General features: G+C 46.6%; 1 protein-coding gene across 3 annotated transcripts in view; it reads left to right on the top strand.

Moving 5' to 3' along the window:
• LOC140430959 (embryonic protein UVS.2-like) overlaps nucleotides 1-23,046 on the top strand; it is a 258,091-nt gene that overhangs the window by 88,755 nt on the left and 146,290 nt on the right. For all 3 annotated transcript variants that reach the window (XM_072518802.1, XM_072518800.1, XM_072518801.1), the window contains 2 exons: nucleotides 10,545-10,626; nucleotides 15,119-15,246. In XM_072518802.1, the coding sequence (XP_072374903.1) occupies nucleotides 10,545-10,626; nucleotides 15,119-15,246 (210 nt within the window). The remainder of the gene's footprint in view (nucleotides 1-10,544; nucleotides 10,627-15,118; nucleotides 15,247-23,046) is intronic.

Genomic DNA, 23,046 nt, shown 5'->3' with positions numbered 1-23,046 from the left:
CGCCGGGACCACCCCAGAGTCTAGTAAATTTTGGCAAATTATCACTAGTGCATTTGTAATTTCCCTAGCCATCTCTTTTAGCACTCTGGGATGCATTCCATCAGGTCCAGGAGACTTGTCTACCTTTAGCCCCATTAGCTTGCCCATCACTACCTCCTTGGTGATATCAATCCTCTCAAGGTCCTCACCTGTCATAGCCTCATTTCCATCAGTCACTGGAGTGTTATTTGTGTCTTCCACTGTGAAGACCGACCCAAAAAACCTGTTCAGTTCCTCAGCCATTTCCTCATCTCCCATTATTAAATCTCCCGTCTCATCCTCTAAAGGACCAATATTTACCTTAGCCACTCTTTTTTGTTTTATATACTGTACTGTATATACTGTACTGTAGGAACAGTACTGATCAAGCCTCTGAGATTTGGAAGTGTGTTAATGCATGCGTACTAACAGGGATATAAGGTAAACATGAGAGATTTTGTTGCGTTAAACTGTCGGGAGTTTTGTCGGCCGGAAATTAGCGTAAGCCATACCCGTGTTTACGTCACCACTTTATCACCCCCTGTTCCAAATTCAGTAGAGAACCTAGATAGAGAAAATGGCAATGAAGGCAATGGAACGCCTTATGAACCCCCAGGAATTTGAGGTCGCAGCGACCAGTAGAGTAGGACAGTGTCCCGTTTGGGAAGATGAGATCAGGAAATATCTCAAAGGGAAAGGATGGCCCCTTTGGAGTGAATTCTGCGATAATGAGGAAACAGGACCCGGGAGTATAGGACATACTTGGTGGAAGAACCTGTCAGAGATACACAAGAAAGCTCGCAAACCGATGGCAATCGTGTCCCGTTTGACACAATTGCGAGGCACAGAGGAGGTCGTTGGGACGCTCCGTAGCGAGATAGAGGAGAGAGACAGAAGTAGTGAGGTAGACGTAAGCGAGTTAGAGAAGGAGAATAGAGATTTAAAAGAGCAGTTCGCAGCAAGGGACAGAGAGGTGGATGATGTGAAGATGGCACATCAGTCTTGTCTCGCGCATTTGAACAGTTTTCAGACGCAATATGATAAAGCCTACCAGGACACGCAACGTGCGGTCTTGGTAAGACAAGAGACAGAACAGCAAGTGGAGAAATTGCAGAAACAGTGCAATGATCTGAAAGCAGCCCTACGAGCACTCCATACTTCCATGACGGAACAAAGGCAGAGATCCATAGACCATGCAAAGTGCCAGAAGGAAATTGCAGAATTGCAATCTCTGCTTTCCATTCAAAATGGGTTTCAAAGCACATTTGGACCACAATTAGACCAGGAAAACGGGCCCGACTGGCAGGAATTAAACAAGACTGCCCATAGATACGTACATGGGACATGTACGCAGGAAAACCCCAGAAAAGGAAAGAGCCCCAAACGAACAGGCAGAACACATCCCCATGAACCCTGTAACCACACGCCGCAGGAGAAGGAGAAGCAGATTTCCTTTACACAATCCTGTTAACTGTGACCCAATTACGGGACGCGTGTGGAAAAATTACACCGTTCCTTCCCACATCAGACCCCCACCAATTTTTCGCGAAAGTCAAACAGCAGGCTACCATGTACGGCCTGGACGAAAAGGGGCAAGTGAAGCTCACAGTTTTAAGCCTCGACCCTTCAGTCGTGGCAGCCCTTCCCGACCCACAGAATCTAGGAGGAGGCACACTCCAAGAGATGCACACAGCGATCCTTGATGCGATCGGCTTTAACAGAGGAGACCCCGTAGAAGGCCTAAATAAGTGTAGGCAAAAGCAAACAGAGCACCCCACAGCGTTTGCTGGTGCTTGTGGATACACTTCACAGCAGTTTTCGGAGAGTTAGCCTGCGCCCATTTGTCCCCAGATAATATGGCCAAATGGACCTGAATCCTAGTCTCACAGACGCAGGACAGAAAGCTTGCGCAAATTATGACCCCTCAGATGAGGCCCACAATGAAAACTGGGTTTTGAAAAGGTTGTCCCGTACTTGGGAGCAATCAGTCCAAAGCAAAACCGCATTTATAAAACCAGATGAAGAGCAGGCAGACATGAATCCAGTTAAAGCGCACCAGAACGCCGCATGGGTAAATGAGGGCAGGAACAGCCCAAAGTTCAAGAATGTTGCAATTGTGGACAATTAGGACACTATGCACGAGAATGTCAAGCCCCCCTGAAACAGCAACGGAATCAGCCCACAAATGCCCCCCGAACCAGCAACAACACCAACAGCCCCAACCCTCCACCCAGGGAACCATACCCAAGGGAGCAATGCACCAGAGAGCCTGCTCCACCTTACCTGCCCCAGGGTCATGTTACAACTGTGGGCAGCCAGGACACTTTGCCTGAGATTGCAGGAGACCCCACCACCAGCTAGACTAGCCCCCGGATATGAAAGAGAACACCACCCACAGCAGCTGCAAGGTCCCAGCTGCCCCATGCAAACTGTGAGCGCTTACCCACAACTTCTCAAGGCAGCGATACCTCAGCAATGCCACTTCATTTTTGTTTCGCTCCTCCTTTCTCTCTTCTTTGGTCACACTACACTGCCTCCATATGCTAGTTACACCCCAGTCCAAATGTGATTTACGATGTCCTCTTTGATGGAATCTGCACCATGTTTGTTGTATGTTTGTTCGTTCGTGTTAACGTTAAGTGTTGTTCGTAAACTCAAAAGTTTTCATGGCCCCACGTCACCACTCCTTTGACGCCCAATGCCTGTTAATGGACCAAGTTTGTCCCCAGACAATAGTTCAGAGGAACTAATTTGTCAACAGAAACCAGTTTAAAGGTACAAGTTTGTCGCCAGTCAACCGTTCAGAGGAACTAGTTTGTCGACAGAACACGACTTATAGCTATTCTCCTAATTCGAGAGGTAGCCCCCACGACGACCACATTCTTACCCGTTCTTGCCGGTTGCTCAGGCAGTGGAGAAACGGCATTGGTCCCCGCTCTGCCTGAGGACCCCCCTCTGGTCAAGTATGCTCGGGTAGAACACATACGGCATTGATCACCGTCCTACCCGGGGATTCCACCCATTTCTTAACCGCCGCGGCCCATACGCACCCCATTTTGGCTTGTTACGTTCAAAATTCTTTTGTTTGGTTTTGGCAACCCTTGGGTTGCTTCCGTATGCTATTTACATCCTCAAACACTGGGATGGTAAATCACACAGGCTGTGAGACGGCTCGCAGTATGTCAGTAATTTTTTTAGATGTCTTGTCCAAATATTTGTTTTTTTTTAAAAAAACAAAATGAGGGAGTCACAGATGGTCACATACGAGATCTTAAGCAAGATAATAACAGAAATTATGCTTGTGTTCACAGAACTTTGGAACCTCAGGAACCCCAGAGGAAGACAAAGAAGAAGTCCGACAAACATGAAGACAGCCTTCGTATTCACATGGATCTTAGCGCGATCCCTTCAGTTGCGTGCGGACGCTACCCCCCTGACCCCGACCACACAAACAGTAAATGATTCTCACCACTGCAATACACGGAACCCCGAGATAACTAGCCCCGCGACAGCTAGCAATACCCCGATGGTATGATAAGTTTATCACCTGGTATTCACACTCATATGTAGTCGAAGCACTCTTAGTGCTGGCGATACTTTGCAGTGTCGTGCAAACCTTTAGAGTTAGGAAATGGCGAAAGAGAGCATATCTCTCTCGCACCCCGGTACACAGGTTTAGGTCCCCCATTTTCGGATTTCACCAGACCCCCAAACCCATTGGGCCGGATTAAAGTGCATCCATTTTTCTTAATGTATTCTGTGGAATAAAGAGATGTAAACCTCTGTGTCTGACTGCCAGGCCAGAGAAATTTGTGTGCTGCTATTTTGTACAGGTTAAGATGTTGTAGATTTTTGAATTGTTTGAATAAGGATAGTTTATTGAGAATAGTTAGAGGTTCCAGTTTTTTCATTTTTCTGTAATGCATGTATTAATGTCATAGCGCCCCGTAGAGTTTTATGATATGAATGTATTTAAAATGGTTTAGGTAAAATTGTGTTGCATAGGATACGACAGTGTGGAGCCTAAGTATGGGTGCCCCGTTTGGTCAGAGGATGAAGACGATGCAGTAGTGTGATCCTTCACGCTTCGTGTTGAGGATCACAAGGAGGGTGTGTAGCCATCTGGGATGGCCACGTCCCGATTACAAAATGGACACTTACAAAGAATGCAGGGAAAATTGGACAATACTGAGAAACAAGCAGGTGCAAGATCTGTCTGTTGATTAGAGCCTTAGCTCTCAGACAGGACAGAAACTGCTAAGCCATCTACATACTAATGAGCCATCTCCGGGGACAAAAGGGAAAATTTAGATAAACAATGTCAAGGCAGACACCCCAGCGCCAGAGGAGATTCAAACAAAGCAAACCAACGGCCACCTAGGACACGCCTAGCAACCAGGGTACCCACCCCTCTATTGGAGGAAGATCGATAAGAATGATTGGGAAAGGCCCAATTAATTGAGGCCAAGTTCAAGGCCCGCCCAAAAGCGCGCGAAACCCTTTTAGGTATAAAAGGTATTCCCCAAGAGAGAATCTTTCTTCTTTGGCCTTGGCTCTCAGCGAAGAGAGGCCTGCCGAGTTGCTGCATCAGACCAAGTAAGTTCCAAGTCAACGCACGCTACGAGATAGACGCTCCTAGTTGCTATCCTGTAAACAGCTCAGCCCAGCAACCTCAGAGCCGAGCAACGGCCATTGTTCCTCTGACTGAGTGGGCACCCGAAGCTAAGTATAGGCTTTCGTAATAGTGATAGTTTAGTTTGCAGTTTGTAGAGTTTATGCATGAGTAGATTTGACTGTCAATAAATGAGCATTGGTTTTGAACTTACTAACTGGCGTATCGAGTCTTTGATCAGTATTCGGTTCTGAACCTTGTGGCGGTGTCGAAAGATACCTGGCGACTCTTGAGCAAACGTAATTAAACAACCAAATTAAGAGACAACACCAAAGAGAGTAACAGTACCTGAACAGGAAGGACACCCCTGCACCCTGCACCCCTAGGTTACAACTCACAACCTCCCAGTGTCGTTGTCCCATCCTCCTGCAAGTAACAGGTCAATGGCACCAGGGCAGGCCCTTGAATGGACTTTAATTGTCTATCCAAGGGCCTCAATTGGCACAGGGGCCGCCTGCAGGGTGCCCACCACCTATCCCCGCTGCAAAGGCAGGTAAGGGACAGGTATAAGACACCCTGCCATCACACATCATTTTAATCCTTCTAGGGGCATAAAAATTCAGCCTTTAGGTCCAAAAACCCCTATTCCTGCTCTCCTGCATTTACAGAAATACTGCAAAGCAGGCAAGAGAATTTGGCCGCATCTTGTGTCACAGACAGGAGGGGGATTAATTTAAACAGCACTGATTTCTCCTCTCCCTCTTTATAAGTGGTGGCATGTTTAGCGCAACCCCTCAGTTTGGAGTGATCCCCATAGCAAACTCCAGATAAAATAAAGGGGTTGGTTTATTTTGCACACACTCAACATGTGATAAGGAGTTTTTCAACATCCACTCATTGCACTCATACAGTAGAAGAGGGATAAGGGAAAGAAAAGGGTACAGTCCAAGGCCACGGAAAAAATAAGTGTTATGGTTTCACGTGAGCCCAGAGTCTAGAATCAGAAGATCGGTGGTGTATTCCTTTAGAGATTCACAGGCTGAACCTATTGCAGGGTGATCCGTTTTTCCAGAAGCAAGGACTTCTTTGCTGGAAAAAGACATAGATTAATTTGTCTTATTGACACTAATGCAGTAGTCCTGATGTTCCAGTAGTTCAATGTCGATGAGGGCCAGGTCATTTTCTTGGCCAGAGTTTTTTCTGAAGCTACCTGTTAGATGGTTAAATGGTGGATTCCCTAGGTTCAGTTTCGCATGGCAATATTACAGGTTCTAGCAGATTGGGAGAGGTCATGTGACATAGCTCTCACTTCTCCTGGGTTTTGGATACAGGGTGTATTTTTCCAGATCTGGAATCTTGAGAAGGTTAATAATGGAGTCACGGTCCCTTTTGTCCTTGCAGAATTACCATCTCTGTGAGAGCGCTACCTTAGAAATGGTTTCATCATTAGACTTTATTAAAAATTCCCGATTTTGTTTTTTTTATCGAATTCAAATTTATCATCTGCAGTGGCGGGATCCAAACCCAGGTCCCCAGAGCATTATCCTGGGTATCTGGTTTACTAGTCCAGAGACAATACCACTATGCCACCGCCTCCCTATTTGTCTTTGTCCATTTTCAAGGAGATAATTTTTTTAAGTATTTTTTTCCTGTCTTATTGATGGGACAATTACAAGAATGCCTCAGGAAGATCGTGACGTATTGACATTGTCACTGGACTAGTAGTCTAGAGACCTCCGAGACCAAGGTTTGAATCCCAGCACGGCAGATGGTGACGGGAAGTTTCTGGATTCCCGAGTCGTATTTCCTGTTGGCAGAGGCAGCCTGCCATTAGGCGACTGCGGGATCTTCCGGTCCCGCCAATTTCTATGTCAGAAGATCCCGCCGGCATGAAGGCCTGGAAAATTACGGCCAGTGAAATTTGAATTAATTTTTTTAAAACCTGGAACTAAGAGTCCTGTATGACCGTGAAACCATTGTTGTAGAAACCCATCTGGTTTACTCATGTCGGTTATGGAAGGAAATCTGACATCCTTTCCTGGTCTGACCTACATGTGAAACCAGATCCACTGCAATATCATAGAATTTACAGTGTAGAAGGAGGCCATTCAGTCCTTGGAAAGAGCAGCCAACGTGAGCCCAAGCCTCCACCTATCCCCGTAACCCACCTTAACACGAGGGACAATTTAGCATAGCCAGTCCACCTGACCTGCACATATTTGGACTGTGGGAGCACCCGGAGGAAACCCACGCAGACATGGGAAATAGTGCAAACTTCACACAGACATTCATCCGAGACAGGAATTGAACCCGGGTCCCTGGAGCTGTGAGGCAGCAGTGATAACCACTGTGCCACCATGCTGCCCTTGTTTTGGTTGATCCTATTTGATGCTTGTCTTCACTTTGTCTGGATTCTAATCTTGCTTATTGACCAACCATATGGTTGACTCTTTACTGCCCTCTGAAATGGTCTAGCAAGCCACTCAGTATGAGGGCAATAAGCGATGGACAATAAATGTTGGCCCTACCAGTGGTGCTCACACCCCATGAATGCATTTTAAAAAATGAATTGTATTAAGCAAGGAAGCGACATGCAGTGACTTCTTCTATTGGTTAATTTAAGTACTTGAATACTCAACAGTGATGCCCAGAATTCAATGTGGAACGTTTTGCATCACAGCCTTCATCTGGATTATTCTTTCTCAGTGTATGAAATCAGAATATTAAAGGCATCACATCAAGTGTAATTGCTTACTCTGTCTTCAGTCTTGCTGATGTGCTGCATCCTTACACCTAGTTTTTACTGTGCAAAACAGAAACATTCATTTTCAAGAACACAACAAGCCATTTGACAAGTCAGAAAACTTCAAAAGGCTGCAGATTCAAAGTAGGAAAGAAATTAAAAAGCAGCACCTCAAAAGCAGTATTTTCAGGATTACTCCCAGTGCCACACGCTGGTAACCCTAGAAATAGGAAGATTGAACAATTGATATAGGAGGGAGGCCATCCAATTCCTGAGGTATTGGGACTGGTTCTGGAACAGGTAGGGCATGTACAAGGTGGACAGGTTACACCTTCGCAGAACCAAGACTAACATCCTTGCATGGAGATTTGCCAATGCTATTGGGAAATTTAACCTAGATTGCCAGAGGATGGGAACCTGAAAGGGAGCTCAGGTTTGAGGAAAGCAAAGCTGGTATCAGGAAATAGAAAAATAGTAAGCAAGATTAGAGGACAAAGTGAAGTCAAGCATCAAGTAGGATCAGAATGTATCATAATGTTAAAAAGACAAAGTTAAGGGCACTCTATCTGGAGGCATGCAACATTCAATTAGAATGCACAAATAGCAGAAAATTAGCATGATTTAATTGCTATTATGGATACATGATTACAGGGTAAGAATTGAATAATCAATGATATTCATCATTTAGCAAGGTAAACAGGCAAAGGAGATGGAGCAGCACTGTTAATAAGGGATGAGATCAGTACACTTGTGAAATTGGGATCTTGTTCGAAGATGCAAGATGGAGAATCAGTTTGGTTGGAGCTAAGAAACAGCAAGGGGCAGAAAACATTGCTGAGTTGTTTATGGGTCTCCAAATTATAGTGGTAATGTTAGGCACAGAATAAATCAGGAAATTAGAGCCGCATGTATCATGGTAGTACTGTAATAATGGGCAACTTAAACATGCATATAAATTGGGTAAACATAGCACTAATGCTGTGGAGAATGAAGTCCTGAACTGTGTGAAACATTGATTTCTGGTGAAGTACGTTGAAGCACCAGGTATGGATCAGGCTGTAGATTTAGTGTTATGGAATGAAAAAGGGCTAATTAATACTCTTGTGGTAAAGGAACCTTTAGAAAATAGTGATCATAATACATGCAAATTTTACATTGAGTTTGAATGTGGTATAGTTCATTTTGAAACTAGGGTCTTACATCTGAACAAAGGAAACTGAAGGTATAAGGGCAGTGTGGTTATAATAGATTGGGCAAATACACTACAAAATGACAGTAGATTGGCAATGGCTAATATTTAAAGTATTATATGATCTTCAACAAATATATGTTTCTCTAAGACACAAAAACACAACAGCAAAGGTGAAACAACCATGGCTAACAAAAGAAGTTAAAAATTGCATTAGATCAGAGGAAATGGCTCATCAGGTTGCCAGAAAAAGTGGGAAGCCCAAGGATTTGGAGAAATTTAGTGAAGGAGGACCTAGAAATTGATGAAGAAAAGAGAATATGAATACAAGTTAGCAAGAAACATGGTAGATGAAAAGCTTCTTTGGATATGTGGAAAGGAAAAGTTTAGCAAGGACAAATGTGGGTCTATTACATGCAGAGACAGGAGAATTTTTAATGGAGAATAGGGAAATAGCTGGAGAAACTAAGAAATTACTCTGCCACGATTTTGCACCTGCATTAGCCGCGAGCACAAACTATGATGCAAGCTCAAAATCTCGCAATAACCAGAAAATGAGAATCTTGCTGGCGAGATCTCGTTTTCCGGAACCCCCTGCACTCCACCAATCACGTAATGAGGTCCCACCCAGGAAGGTCGGGAACCTCGTTTTAATAAATGTTAATATAATTAGTGGACTTCCAGTTTTACAACTGCTTTTCAAAAACTGGAATCAGATGAAGGAAACCCTCCTCCGGGGGTACACAAGTAAATGTAGCCCCCAGGGGGAGAGGGACATCCCCGGGAAGTACCAAGAGGACCCTCTGCGGAACTCCATTGAAGTTCCCTATATCGGTTGGTTTGGTTTCCCTTTGTGTATGTGGTGGGGTGTTCCATGTTGGGGGGAGGAGGTTCTCCATGTCAATTGGTGATGGGGTCTCCCCCCTTGTCCATTGGGTGGATTTTCCTGTGTTTTATATTGGAGATCTGGGCCCATCCCACCCTGCCAACGTGATGACGTGGGCCATGGCTCTAGATTTTCTGTTCATAGAGTGCTGGATTATCTAGCGGGTAAACCCAGCTGTGCAGCCTGTGAGCTGTACGTTGGTTTTCTTGTCTCAGCCAGCACTCTACATAGAGAATGGGAAATTCAGACCTGTGTATTTGCCTTCATGGAGGAAGATACAGAAAAGTTCCCCAAAATACCAGAAAATCAAGAAGCTAGTGAAACTGAGGAACTGAAAGAAGTTAGTTTTGATAAAGAGGTAGTATTCAACAAATTAATGGGTTTGAAGATTGATTAATCCCCTGGACCTGATGAGCTATATCCCAGTGTGTTGAAGGAGGTGGCTATTGAGATAGTGGAAGCATTGGTGATTATCTTTCAAAATTCCAAAGATTCTTGAAAGGTTCCAGCAGACTGTGAAGTAGTAAATGTAACCCCAGTACTTAAAAAGGAAGGGAAAGAGAAATGGAGAACTACAGACCTGCTAATTTGATATCAGTCGTAACTGCAATCCCCTCATCCAAAACCACTGCAGTCCTTCAGGTTAAGATATACCCGCAGTGCCTTTTGGTAGATTTTTGACCCAGCGATGTTGATAGAATAGCCTGTTGCCCTTCCATCTAACTTAATGTTCCTGGCAATTATTTATGTCATCAGAAACTTGGATTATACGGCTCTCTATATTTATCCATGATAACACAACAGTGAGTATTTGAGGCCCAGCAGAGAATCTTGTGGGACACCACAGGTCTCTCCCTTCCAATAAGAGTGCATCTGTTAACCAGGTCAATAATTCTGTTTTGTGTATAAAATTGGAATGATAAAAGCCATATATAAATTTCAATTTAAGTTGTAACTAAATTGGGTATGACAATATAACTGGATAAAATATTTAAAACATTGTAGAAATAATAGTTATGTGGTAATATCAATCATTATGTAACAAATTTCAATACAAATGAGAACATTTCAATTCATTTTGATGTTATTTTTACAGAATCAGAGAATAACTTTAAAGTACAGGAATCCAATAACTTGGTGACAGATTATGATTATGTTTCAGTTATGCATTTTGGAAGGTAAGTACCAATTTTCCTGTTTCCATTGATTTTAATAAGCAATTCTAACATTGAGAGATTCATTAAAATGCATTGAGGCCATTCCTTCCAGAGCTGTGCAGGTTAGGTGGATTGGCCATGCTAAATTGCCGTTAGTGCCCAAAAATGTTAGATGGAGTTATTGGGTTACGGGGACAGGGTGGAAGTGAGGGCTGAAGTGGATTGGTGCAGACTCGATGGACCAAATGGCCTCCTTCTGCATTGTATGTTCTATTGAAACTGCTACTGCATTGTGTGACTTCAGCATCTTTTCAATAAATAATGTCTGAGTAGGATAGCCAACTACACAAATTGCTTTGTGCCTTTTGAGGATCTCAAGAAAATAAATTCAGATTTGAGATGAACGTGAAAATCATGTCTGAATGAGTAAGGGGGAAATTAAGGGGCTGAATTTTTTTCCTTTGAGAAGGAAATCTGCTGTCCTTATCTGGCCTGGCTACCTGTGACTCCAGACTCACAGCAATGTGGTTGACTCTTTTAATACCCTCTGAAATGGCAGAGCAAGCCAATCAGTTCAACTAATTAGGGATGGGCAATAAATGCTGGTCTAGCCAGCAATGCAGACATCCCGTAAAATTAATTTTGAAAAAGTATGGAGAGGCACAGCAGTCAGCTGCTCAGAAGTAGTCTATGCTGATTGCGAAAGAGTGAAAAAACAAACAGTTAAATCACAGCAAATAAACTATTTGATTGTTTGGACGATGCACTATCAATTACGACGAGACGAGAGTAGAGAGTAATCGAGGCTTTATTACACAGAGATGTGTTGCCTCCTACAGCTGCTGCTGAAATGGCTGCAGCTCGGTGAGCACACACATTTATACTCCGCCTACTGGGTGGAGCCAGCAGGCAGGGATCTACCCCCGTACCTGTAGTACAGGAGCCTTACCATATTACATCTCATATGTGTACTATACACAAACAGTGGTGACTTCCACATTGGATAAGAATCTAGCTGTTTGCTGAGTATCTGATGAATATTCAGTAAGTATTGAAGGTTTTATTTCTTAGGTTGAAAACAGCACAGGCACTGTACGTCTGTAAGTTGCTAGGAAGTTAATTGATTGGTAAGTACTTAGGGCGGGATTCTCCATTTCATAGACAAAGGGCTGGATTCTTCTATTTTGAAACTTAAGTGCCGATGCCGGCATGGGAACCCTGCCGTTTTACAACAGAAAAAACAGTGCATCAGCTGCACCGATTCAGTTACTTTAGCCACGTGGAATGCAATCTATTCGCTGAAAAATGGTGCCGGATTCGCCGGGTCTGTGATTGGCGCACATGAGGCTCACACGCCACAGCCGCACTTAAATGGTCCTCACCCCCCCCCCCCCCCCCGCACATACACACACACACACACACGCACACACTGTCCCAGTCAAGATGACTGGAAGGAGAGTGGCGCCACGGTTCAGGGACACTGAGCTGGACACCCTCATGGACGCTGTGGAGGAGAGAAGGATGACCCAGTACCCCGGCCCGGGAGGAAGGCCGCCAGGCGCTGGCATTCGCTGTGCCTAGGCGCAGGCGGCAGAGGCGGTCAACGCCGTGGGCAACTTTTCAGGACTGGCATGCACTGCTGGAAGAAACTCCATGGCCTCCTCAGGGTGGCCAGGGTGAATCGGCTGCTCTGTGCCCCTGGCACTAACTCCAAAGCCCCACCCTGCCCCACATGCCAGCACCCATGCCAGGAGCCATGGCCGGGTGCCCTGGCCACTGGGGCCACCACCCTTGGCAGTAGACGTCGGACCGTCTATGTTTTTCCACACCTCCTCTCTGCCCCCCCCCCCATCCCCAGGAGAAGGCCGCGCACAACCGCCGGGAGTGGGAGAAGACCAGAGGGGGACCAGCAGAACTGCGGCCCCTGACCATGCCCGAGCAGAGGGCACTGGACGTGGTCGGCGGCCCAGAGGGAAGGGGGGGGGTCACTGAGGTGGAGTTCGATGGCGGGTTAAGGAAGTGAGACCCTGCGTAGTTGCGGATCCCCATGGCACAGGTGTGGTCACCCCCCTCAACTCTGCCCCCCCCCTCCCCCCCCCCCCCCCCGGCCCGCTATCTAAACATACATGCCATCTTGTGTCTTACAGGACCTGCCGGAGATGGGGCCGGTCCATCCAGAACCCCTCTCTGCCAGCCAGTGCCAGAGCCGGTGCCTATCAGACAGCCGAGCATTGACGGGAAGAGCAGCCCGAATACCAGCCCTCCGCCCGAGACTCAGGACACCCCGGAGCTGGGGTCGGAGGATTACACACTGACTTTCCGTCACAGCTGTCTCCTACGCCCTCCCCAATCCCTCGGTTGGGCACATTAGTGAAGAGGCTCCTGGGACACTATCAGGTGCGCACCACACATCGCATCTGGTACAGCAGGTGGAGGTAGGAGCGGCCGGACGGTCGGAGGGCAGGCCAGCCCCAGGAACCAGCTGCCGTCCAAACGGGTCCCGGGCCTCTAGAACATCCAGTCCCAGCCACAGTGCAGATGCAGTCAGAGACCCAGGGACCATAAGAGGGGATGACGGCGGATATCCAACACCTGCAGCCGCAGATGGAGGATTCTATCCACGTGCAGGAGTAGGGTGGTGCCGGTCATGCATGCCACCCAGGCCGTTAGTGCATGGATAGCGTCCGCGGTGGAGGCATTGAGGGCAACAGTTTCGGCTATGGACCAGCGTGTCCAAGGCCTGGGCATTCTGTCCAGGCGGTGGCCGAGGCCAGGACAGGGCTGCCCTCTCTCACAGGCAGCCATATGCCAGAGCCACCTGGACATTGCAGCAGCATTCCTCAGCATTTCCCAGTCACAGCAGGCCATGGCTGGGAAGTTCGGCAGCATTGCCCAGGCGCAGGGGACATTCCCCGACATTGCGCAGACACCGGGTGGGGTGGCCCAGTCCCAGAGGGAGGTGGCCCAGTCACTTACTGATGTGGCACAGTCGCAGCATGATGTGGTGCAATCCCAGACAGCGATGGTCCACTCCCTGTGTTCCATGGCCGCGTGCGTGCAGACCCTGGTCGAGACGAAAGTGGGCCTCCGGGACTGGCAGCGCTAGGTGGCGGGGGGAGCTTCAGGGGATGGCTCCGCTCGTACCCCCGTCTAATGGAGTAGCCCAGGGGCCATCGGGCACCCCGAGGCAGGAGGACTCCCGCAGGGGAGGTGCCGGAACAGCGCAGCACCTCTGACCACCCCCCCCCCCCCCCCCCCCTCCTGTCCCTGGTACATCTGGTGGGCAGCAGGCAGAACAAGGTGGCAACACGCCACCCGAGCAGTGGCCGGGCCCATCCAGGCTGGGTCGCCTTATTGCAGGGCAGGAGTCACAGCAGGCTGCCTCCACCCCTGCTGGTCTAGGGAACCACCTAGGCATAGTGTTAGGGCCCGTAAGGCCAGAACGTTAAATACCAGTTAACTTGGCACGGGTGCAGGGCACAATTCAGTTACAAGGGCTAGGGCACAGACTGTATATATTTCCGCACAATAAACACCTGTTAACACCGTTAAAACCTGCTTTGGTGCACTGATTGATGGGTGTGGGGGTGGGCTTGTCTGGGCTGTTCAGACTGGGGGGCGTGGGGGCTTACTGTGGAACCTCCAAAACTCCTTCCCGGATTGGTACTGTTCTACTCATGCCTAACTCCAACAATTTTGCTCCTACAGTTTTAAAAAAAAGCTTTAAATGCACCAAGCAGTCCTTCAGGAGTTGTTCCCGAATTATCTCTGATGAATGCTCAGTGTATTATGTGCTGTGCATTGTAATGTTATGCAAATGAGTTGACCAAGCATTCTAGTCAAAGGTAACTGGATCTGCATCTGAAGGGCTGTAAACTGTAAGGTTATAGTCCAGGTGCTGGAGTGGAATTAAAATGAGCAGCTAGTTTTTTGTTTCTCTTTGTTTGGCCAGTGCAGACATGATGGGCCAAATGGCCTCTTTCTGCATTGTACTGTTTCTATGGTTCTATAAATGAACAAGCAACTAGTGTCGGCATGGTAGCACTGTGGTTAGCACATTTGCTTCACAGCGGCAGGATCCCAGATTCGATTCCCAGCTTGGGTCACTGTCTGTGTGAAGTCTGCAATTTCTCCTCGTGTCTGCATGGTTTCTTCCGGGTGCTCAGGTTTCCTCCCACAAGTCCCAAAACTCGTGCTTTTAGGTGAATTGGACATTCTGACTTCTCCCTCAGTGTACCTGAACAGGCGCCGGAATGTGGCGTAGGAGATTTTCTCACTAACTTCATTGCAGCGTTAATGTAAGCCTACTTCTGACAATAATAAAGATTTTTTTTTAAATTTAAAGAAACGTAACTTGACATGCACTTGTGTCCAGAGAGCTTCCATCCTGCCACTATTGTGTTTGTCTGCATTATCAAATGTAAATTATTATTGTTATTCCGAACACTTTGTATAGAAAATCAATAACATTCCAATCAGCAAAATAGAACTAAACATTTTATTTTTGCTTTAGGTTTGCTTTTTCGAAAAGTCCTGGATTACCCACCATTGTGCCAAAGCCAGATCCAAATGTACAGATTGGACAATTTATGGGCTTATCTGAAATAGATGTTTTAAAGATAAACACGTTGTATCAGTGCCGTAAGTGTAATATACATATTTACTTCTTTGAAATCTATTCTTTTAAAACACTTGCTGACTTCAATCTTCTGCTACAATTTAAAAGAGACAGTAACTATATGATTCTACGATGTTATGTTGTACCAGAGAGTGAGACTCAAATTAAGTTGCCACAGTACCGTATGTTGAGAGTTCCCAATTGCAGGCATCTGGTGTAGGAGACTGTTTCCAAGGGAAGGATTGTTCCACAGGGATCTTGTTTATCTTCCAGGAGCTGCCAATAGAGTGACATGATGTATGAGTTTAATTGGGAAATTCCTCAAGAGCTGCTCCCACTCTTCTGGTACTGCAGGAAATGCAGCAGAAACCCAGGTTTCAGGCATTAATATGGCTTCCACTGCACTTCTGGTGAATGAACGCCAGTGGAATAGAAGTAGCTCTACCTGTCACAAACAAAATCAAATTAAAAATCAGACCGTTTTTTATATTAATTTTTATTCAATCTTTAATATATTTTAATCATCATTGTTATGAATGCTAAGATTGAATTATGTTCCTGGTGTAGCATTGATACTGACATGAGCCACTGTTCTATGTTTGTAAAATTGTTAGTTATTTCATTATTGATCAGTGTTTTACTTTGGAAAGTCAATCTTCCTCTAATTTTTGCAAAAACGTCAAAGGATAGATTTTCTAATCAGTTACACCAAGTAAATGGGTATAAAGTGGGTCTGACTATCCTATTTTTTTCGTTCATGGGATGTGTACATCACTTGCTGGGCCATCCCCAATTGCCCTGAACTGAGTGGCTTGCGAGGCTATTTCAGAGGGCAGTTAAGAATCAACCACATTGCCGTGGATCTGGAGTCACATGTAGACCAGACCAGGTAAGGACAGCAGATTTCCTACCCATAGGTGAACCCTTGGTCTGAGAGTGCTCAGAATCCTGTTCACTACCATTGTCGTTTGATATATGATCAACAGCTGTCAACATCTCTTCGAGTCATCTGCTGCCCAATGAGATTTCCTAGCTTCCACATGCCTTACAGTCGGCATTTCAGGTGCTAACTGCAGTACTTCCTTCAGACTCTCTGCAACCATGGGCAAAGCTACAACCTTCACTCCCTCTAAATCATTCCCCAAAAGTAAGTCTACTCCGCCCACTGGGAATTTCTTAACCACCCTAACAACTACTGGACCTGACACTAAATCACACTCCAATTACACTTCATACAATGAAACTGGGATACAACTTCCACCCATCATGTTTACCTCAGCTTTTACTGAGCTCTCTGGTGAAAAAAAAAATCCTTCTCCAGCACAAGAGTTTGAGTAGCCCCTGTGTCCATTAAAATAGTTATGGATTTGGCTACTTCAGTTGAGGAAATTAGTGTGGCCTTCCTTCGACACAAAACCAGTATATCTTACATCTACCTCATTCTTCACACCTGCTCTCACAGCAGAGTTTACCTCAGGTCTCCTAAGTCCAGTTAATGCTACAAAGAAAAGTACAGAGCAGGAACAGGCCCTTCGGCCCTCCAAGCCCGTGCCGACCATGCTGCCCGACTAAACTACAATCTTCTACACTTCCTGGGTCCGTATCCCTCTATTCCCATCCTATTCATGTATTTGTCAAGATGCCCCTTAAATGTCACTATCGTCCCTGCTTCCACCACCTCCTCCGGCAGCGAGTTCCAGGCACCCACTTGCCTCGTACATCTACTCTAAACCTTGCCCCTCGCACCTTAAACCTATGCCCCCAAGTAATTGACCCCTCTACCCTGGGGAAAAGCCTCTGACTATCCACTCTGTCTATGCCCCTCATAATTTCGCAGACCTCTATCAGGTCGCCCCTCAACCGCCATCGTTCCAGTGAGAACAAACCGAGTTTATTCAACCGCTCCTCATAGCTAATGCCCTCCATACCAGGCAACATTCTGGTAAATCTCTTCTGCACCCTCTCTAAAGCCTCCACATCCTTCTGGTAGTGTGGCGAGCAGAATTGAACACTATACTCCAAGTGTGGCCTAACTAAGGTTCTATACAGCTGCAATATGACTTGCCAATTCTTATACTCAATGCCCCGGCCAATGAAGGCAAGCATGCCATGTGCCTTCTTGACTACCTTCTCCACCTGTGTTGCCCCTTTCAGTGACCTGTAGACCTGTACACCTAGATCTTTCTGACTTTCAATACTCTTGAGGGTTCTACCATTCACTGTATATTCCCTACCTGCATTAGACCTTCCAAAATGCATTACCTCACATTTGTCCGGATTAAACTCCATATGCCATCTCTCCGCCCAAGTCTCCAAACAATCTAAATCCTGCTGTGTACTCTGACAGTCCTCATCGCTATCCGCAATTCCACCAACCTTTGTGTCGTCTGCAAATTTACTAATCAGACCAGTTACATTTTCCTCCAAATCATTTATATATACTACAAATAGCAAAGGTCCCAGCACTGATCCCTGTGGAACACCACTAGTCACAGCCCTCCAATTAGAAAAGCTTCCTTCCATTACTACTCTCTGCCTTCTATGACCTAGCCAGTTCTGTATCCACCTTGCCAGCTCACCCCTGATCCCGTGTGACTTTTGTACTAGTCTACCATGAGGGACCTTGTCAAAGGCCTTACTGAAGTCCATATAGACAACCTCCACTGCCCTTCCTGCATCAATCATCTTTATGACCTCTTCGAAAAACTCTTATCAAGTTAGTGAGACACGACCTCCCTTTCACAAAACCATGCTGCCTCTCACTAATCCGTCCATTTGCTTCTATATGGGAGTAGATCCTGTCTCGAAGAATTCTCTCCAGTAATTTCCCTACCACTGATTTAAGGCTCACCGGCCTGTAGTTCCCTGGATTATCCTTGCTACCCTTCTTAAACAAAGGAACAACATTGGCTATTCTCCAGTCCTCCGGGACATCACCTGAAGACAGTGAGGATCCAAAGATTTCTGTCAAGGCCTCAGCAATTTCCTCTCTAGCCTCCTTCAGTATTCTGGGGTAGATCCCATCAGGCCCTGGGGACTTATCTACCTTAATATTTTTCAAGACCCCCCAACACCTCGTCTTTTTGGATCTCAATGTGACCCAGGCTATCTACACACCTTTCTCCAGACTCAACATCCACCAATTCCTTCTCTTTGGTGAATACTGATGCAAAGTATTCATTTAGTACCTTGCTCATTTCTTCTGGCTACAGTTTGCACTGTATTAGTCTCCACTTTTGTTTCCTTTTCATAATCCTCCCTTTGAGCCCCTACAAGTCCCATGGGCTTCCCTTGCAACTTATGCTGAACGAACGTGCCCCACCTTGATACAGTGGTGACACCTAGATTTCCAAGTCTCCCCTCCAGCTGCAGTACCTTCTTTCCTGGTCTGAGAAGGAGAGCTCAGAGAGGATTCCCAGGTATCCACTCCCTACCTTGGTTACCTGCCTTCCTCTCACTCTCCCACTTCCTATCCTTTTCAAAGTTATGGGGTGATGGAACAGAGGTTTAAATTTATGGATTAGCTCAAAATCGTCAGCCATAATTGCTGCATGCCTCGCAGTTTGAACCCTCTGATCTTCAACATGGGTTCTTATTATACAAGGTAAGGAATTCTTAAACTCCTCTAAGAGAATGACCTCTCTCAGAGCCTCATAGGTAGTCTCAACTCCAATGCTCGTACCAACCTATTAAAATTGTTCTGCTTCACCCTTTCAAATTCTGCATAAGTCTTTCCCAGCTGTCTCCTTAAATTCTGAAAATTGTACTTGTATGTTTCGGAAGCCAATTCATCGGCATCTGGGATAGCCTTATTTACTGTCTCATAATTCTTAGACTCCTGCTCTCTCAGGGTAGCATAAACTTCCTGTGCCCACCCCGTCAATTTACTCTGCAGGGGTAATGTACACTTTGCTTTTGGCCACTCCATTTGGGTTACTATTTTCTCAAAAGCCCCCAAAAGCGTTTCTACTTGTTGCTAACTTTTGGTTCGTTCAATTGGCTCTGTTTTATAACCTTTGCTCTGGAGTCGCCAGGTATCTGTACGATACTGCCACGAGGTTCAAGTTCAAGTAATGATCAATAACTCAACACACCAATTAGTAAGATCCAAATCAATACACATTTATTATACACAGTAAATCACTACTCATGCATAAACTCTACTTTCTAGGCTATTTCTATAACGAACAGGCCTATACTTAGCTTTGGGCTGGCCCACCAGGTCAGGGGAACAAATGGCCTTTCGTTCGGGTTCTGAGTCTGCGGGATTCAAAAGCTGGTATGGATTGGTAGCTAGGAGCGACTATCTCGTAGCGAGCGTTGACTTGAGACTTACTTTCTTGGAGGCCGCCGGACAGTTCACTCTCGGGTTGCTTCGCGTTGCTGAGTGACCCTGTCAAGAAGGACGATTTGAACTTGGGGACTTTGCTTTATAGTCCCCAGGGGCTTCCCGCCCTTCGGGGCGGACCCCGTACCTGGTTTCAAGTGATTGGACTTTGTTCCAATCGCTTGGTTCGATTTCTCCAATACTGGAGCTGTTCCCTGATCGTTGGGCGGTCTTTAAGTGTCCGTTAACCTCTTTTGTGTTGGCGCCGAGGAGTCTGGCTTGGCCTTGTTTACCTTAAAATGTTTTGATTGTTCCCGGGGATCGCTCATTACTCTGTAGATGGCTGCTACATTACTATGCAGATGGCTGCTTGTATCGATGCTGTCTGGGTTTCTGCAGAATCTAATACACAGTAAACTTGTACCTGCTAGTTTTTGCCTGTGTTGGCTGAACTTCCCTTCAGCCTTTGCGGTTCTCCATTTTAAGTCGGGAAGTGGCCAACTCAGGTGGCTACATACTTCCTTCTCTTCGAATTTTGGGAGAGCCTGTATCAATTTAAGCATATCACTGGGTTCTCTTCTAGGATTAAGCACCTCTCTACTTTCTGGCAGTTCTTCACCCAATTCCAGTGCCTTAAGATGGAAATCTTTCTCTAATTCCAACTTCCTCATTTCCATCTCCATTTCATTTTCTTTTTGCTCTCTTTTTCTCTTTCCTCTCCTCATTTCCATCTACATTTCTGTTTGCTTTTGTTACATTTCCATTTCTATCTTTTTACTGCATTTCCATTTATTTTTCTTTGTGCCTCGGCTCCCTTTCCTTTTGCTGCATCTCCAGTTATTTCATTTGCAACTGGATTTTACCAATTCTACTAATTGTCGCTCTGACCTAAGCTGTATTTCTTGCATTTTCTTCAAATTTAAATGTTGAACAATCGCTTAAATTACCACTTCCTTCTTAGCTGTAGCTGATAAATCTATTCTTAGTTCACCTACCAATTCGATTAGCTTCTCTTTGTGAAGCCCTCCTAAATAAATCAGAGTTAAGTCTTCCACCTGAAGAAAATGCTGAGCAGTTTCCTTAGCGATCCTGTTATATCATTACAAACCTGGTGCCTCTCTTTAACTTACGCTGTAACCCACATTTGCAGTCTAACGTTCCAAGATCCTGGACTTGAGCCCCCAATTTATGTTATGACACCCTGGACTAGTGTGCAGTCGATTCAAGTCCTACAGACTCCGGAGTCCCAATAAAAATGAATTAACCAATTATTTGTATAAATTCACAGAATCTTTGGCCCTTTGACTGCTTATTACGTTAATGCCACCAGGTTTGTAAGTTGAACGCAATAACTGTTTATTTATAACAGAAAAAAAGTTGAAATATGCAGCAATTATAACGGAAGACGTTTCCGGGTGCGGCGATGACCAGCTAAGTCGCACGTTTCGGCAGCTCCCGGTGGAACGGACTTTTGGGCTCTTAATAAGAGCCCCAACGGCAATTTTAACGGCTAAAAGCACTGTGCGGTAAACCAGAAGGGAATCCCCCCTGGATACGGATGGAAAAAGGAGAGGAAAGTGGCCGGATTGCGGTGGACCCTTTAGAGCAGCGGCAAGGAAGGCAAGCAAAAACCAAGATGGCGTCGGAAGGTGGCAGTTTAATATGGGGCCCTGAACAACACGAGTTTTTGAAACGCTGCGTGGAAGAACTTAAAAAGGAGATGAAGAAAGAGCTGTTGGCCCCGATATTACAGGCGATTGAAGGGCTAAAAGATGAGCAAAAGACCCAGGAGCGGGAGCTTCGGGTCGTGAAGGCAAAGGCTGCCGAGAACGAGGACGATATACAGGGGGGCCTGGTGGTGAAGACGGAGATGCACGAGGCACACCATAAACGATGTGTGGAAAGGCTGGAGGTGCTGGAGAATAATGCGAGGAGGAAGAATTTAAGGATTCTTGGTCTTCCTGAAGGTGCAGAAGGGGCGAACGTCGGGGCATATGTGAGCACGATGCTGCACTCGTTAATGGGAGCGGAGGCCCCGACGGCTCCGTTGGAGGTGGAGGGAGCATACCGAGTGATGGCGCGAGGACCGAGAGCAGGAGAAATTCCCAGAGCCATAGTGGTGAGATTCCTCCGTTTTAAGGACAGAGAGATGGTCCTCAGATGGGCAAAGAAAACTCGGAGCAGTAGGTGGGAGAACGCGGTGATCCGCGTATATCAAGACTGGAGTGCGAAGGAGGGCGAGCTTTAATCGGGCCAAGGCGGTGCTTCATAAAAAGAAGATTAAATTTGGAATGCTGCAGCCAGCAAGACTGTGGGTCACATATCAAGGGAAGCACCACTACTTTGAAACGGCGGATGAGGCGTGGACATTTATTGTTGAAGAGAAATTGGAATAAGCGGGTTAATAAAAAAGAACGTTTGAGACAAAGTGGTGGGGCGAATATGGGGGGTGCGAAGAGGGGGGAAAAATGGGGGAGAGATGATTTTTATGTTGTTAATCCTGCGACCCGGTAACTCTTCTCTCTTCCACAGGTTGTGGGGGAGGGAGGAAGGGAGGTGGAGGAGCTGGGGGCGTTGGCCATTGGGGGCGGGGCCAAAAGGGAAGCGCGGGCTTTGTTCCCGCGCTATGATAATTATGGCGGGAATAGGGAAGCAGGAAGGAGGGGGCGTCGCACGGTGCGGGCCGAGGTGACGGGGGGAAGCCGAGGTCGGCCAGAGTTTGCTGACTTCTGGGAGCAACATGGGGGGTGTAACTATGCTAGTGGGGGATCTAGCGGGGGGGGGGTGGGAGGGGGGATTTACTGGGTTGCTGCTGCTGGGGAGAAGGGGGAGCTGGTATTGGGTGGGGTGGGCGGGGCGGGAGGGCACCGCCTGGGGGGGGGACAGCTGCGTGGGAACCGGGTGAGGAGCTGGATAAAAGGGGATGGCTAATCGACAAGGGGGGGGGGGTGGTAAAGAGCCCCCCAACCCGGCTGATCACGTGGAATGTGAGAGGGCTGAACGGGCCGATAAAGAGGGCACGGGTACTCGCACACCTTAAGAAACTTAAGGCAGATGTGGTTATGTTACAGGAGACGCATTTGAAACTGATAGACCAGGTTAGACTACGCAAAGGATGGGTGGGGCAGGTGTTTCATTCGGGGCTAGATGCGAAAAACAGGGGGGTGGCTATACTAGTGGGGAAGCGGGTAATGTTTGAGGCAAAAACCATAGTGGCGGATAGTGGGGGCAGATACGTGATGGTGAGTGGCAAATTACAGGGGGAGGCGGTGGTCTTAGTGAACGTATATGCCCCGAACTGGGATGATGCCAACTTTATGAGGCGCATGTTAGGACGTATCCCGGACCTAGAGGTGGGGAAGTTGGCAATGGGTGGAGATTTTAACACGGTGCTGGAACCAGGGCTGGACAGATCGAGGTCCAGGACTGGAAGGAGGCCGGCAGCAGCCAAGGTGCTTAAAGACTTTATGGAGCAGATGGGAGGAGTAGACCCATG

The sequence above is a fragment of the Scyliorhinus torazame genome, chromosome 10, assembly GCF_047496885.1.
Source record: "Scyliorhinus torazame isolate Kashiwa2021f chromosome 10, sScyTor2.1, whole genome shotgun sequence".
NCBI lineage: Eukaryota > Metazoa > Chordata > Chondrichthyes > Carcharhiniformes > Scyliorhinidae > Scyliorhinus > Scyliorhinus torazame.
This window is presented reverse-complemented; position numbering and strand designations above follow the sequence as displayed.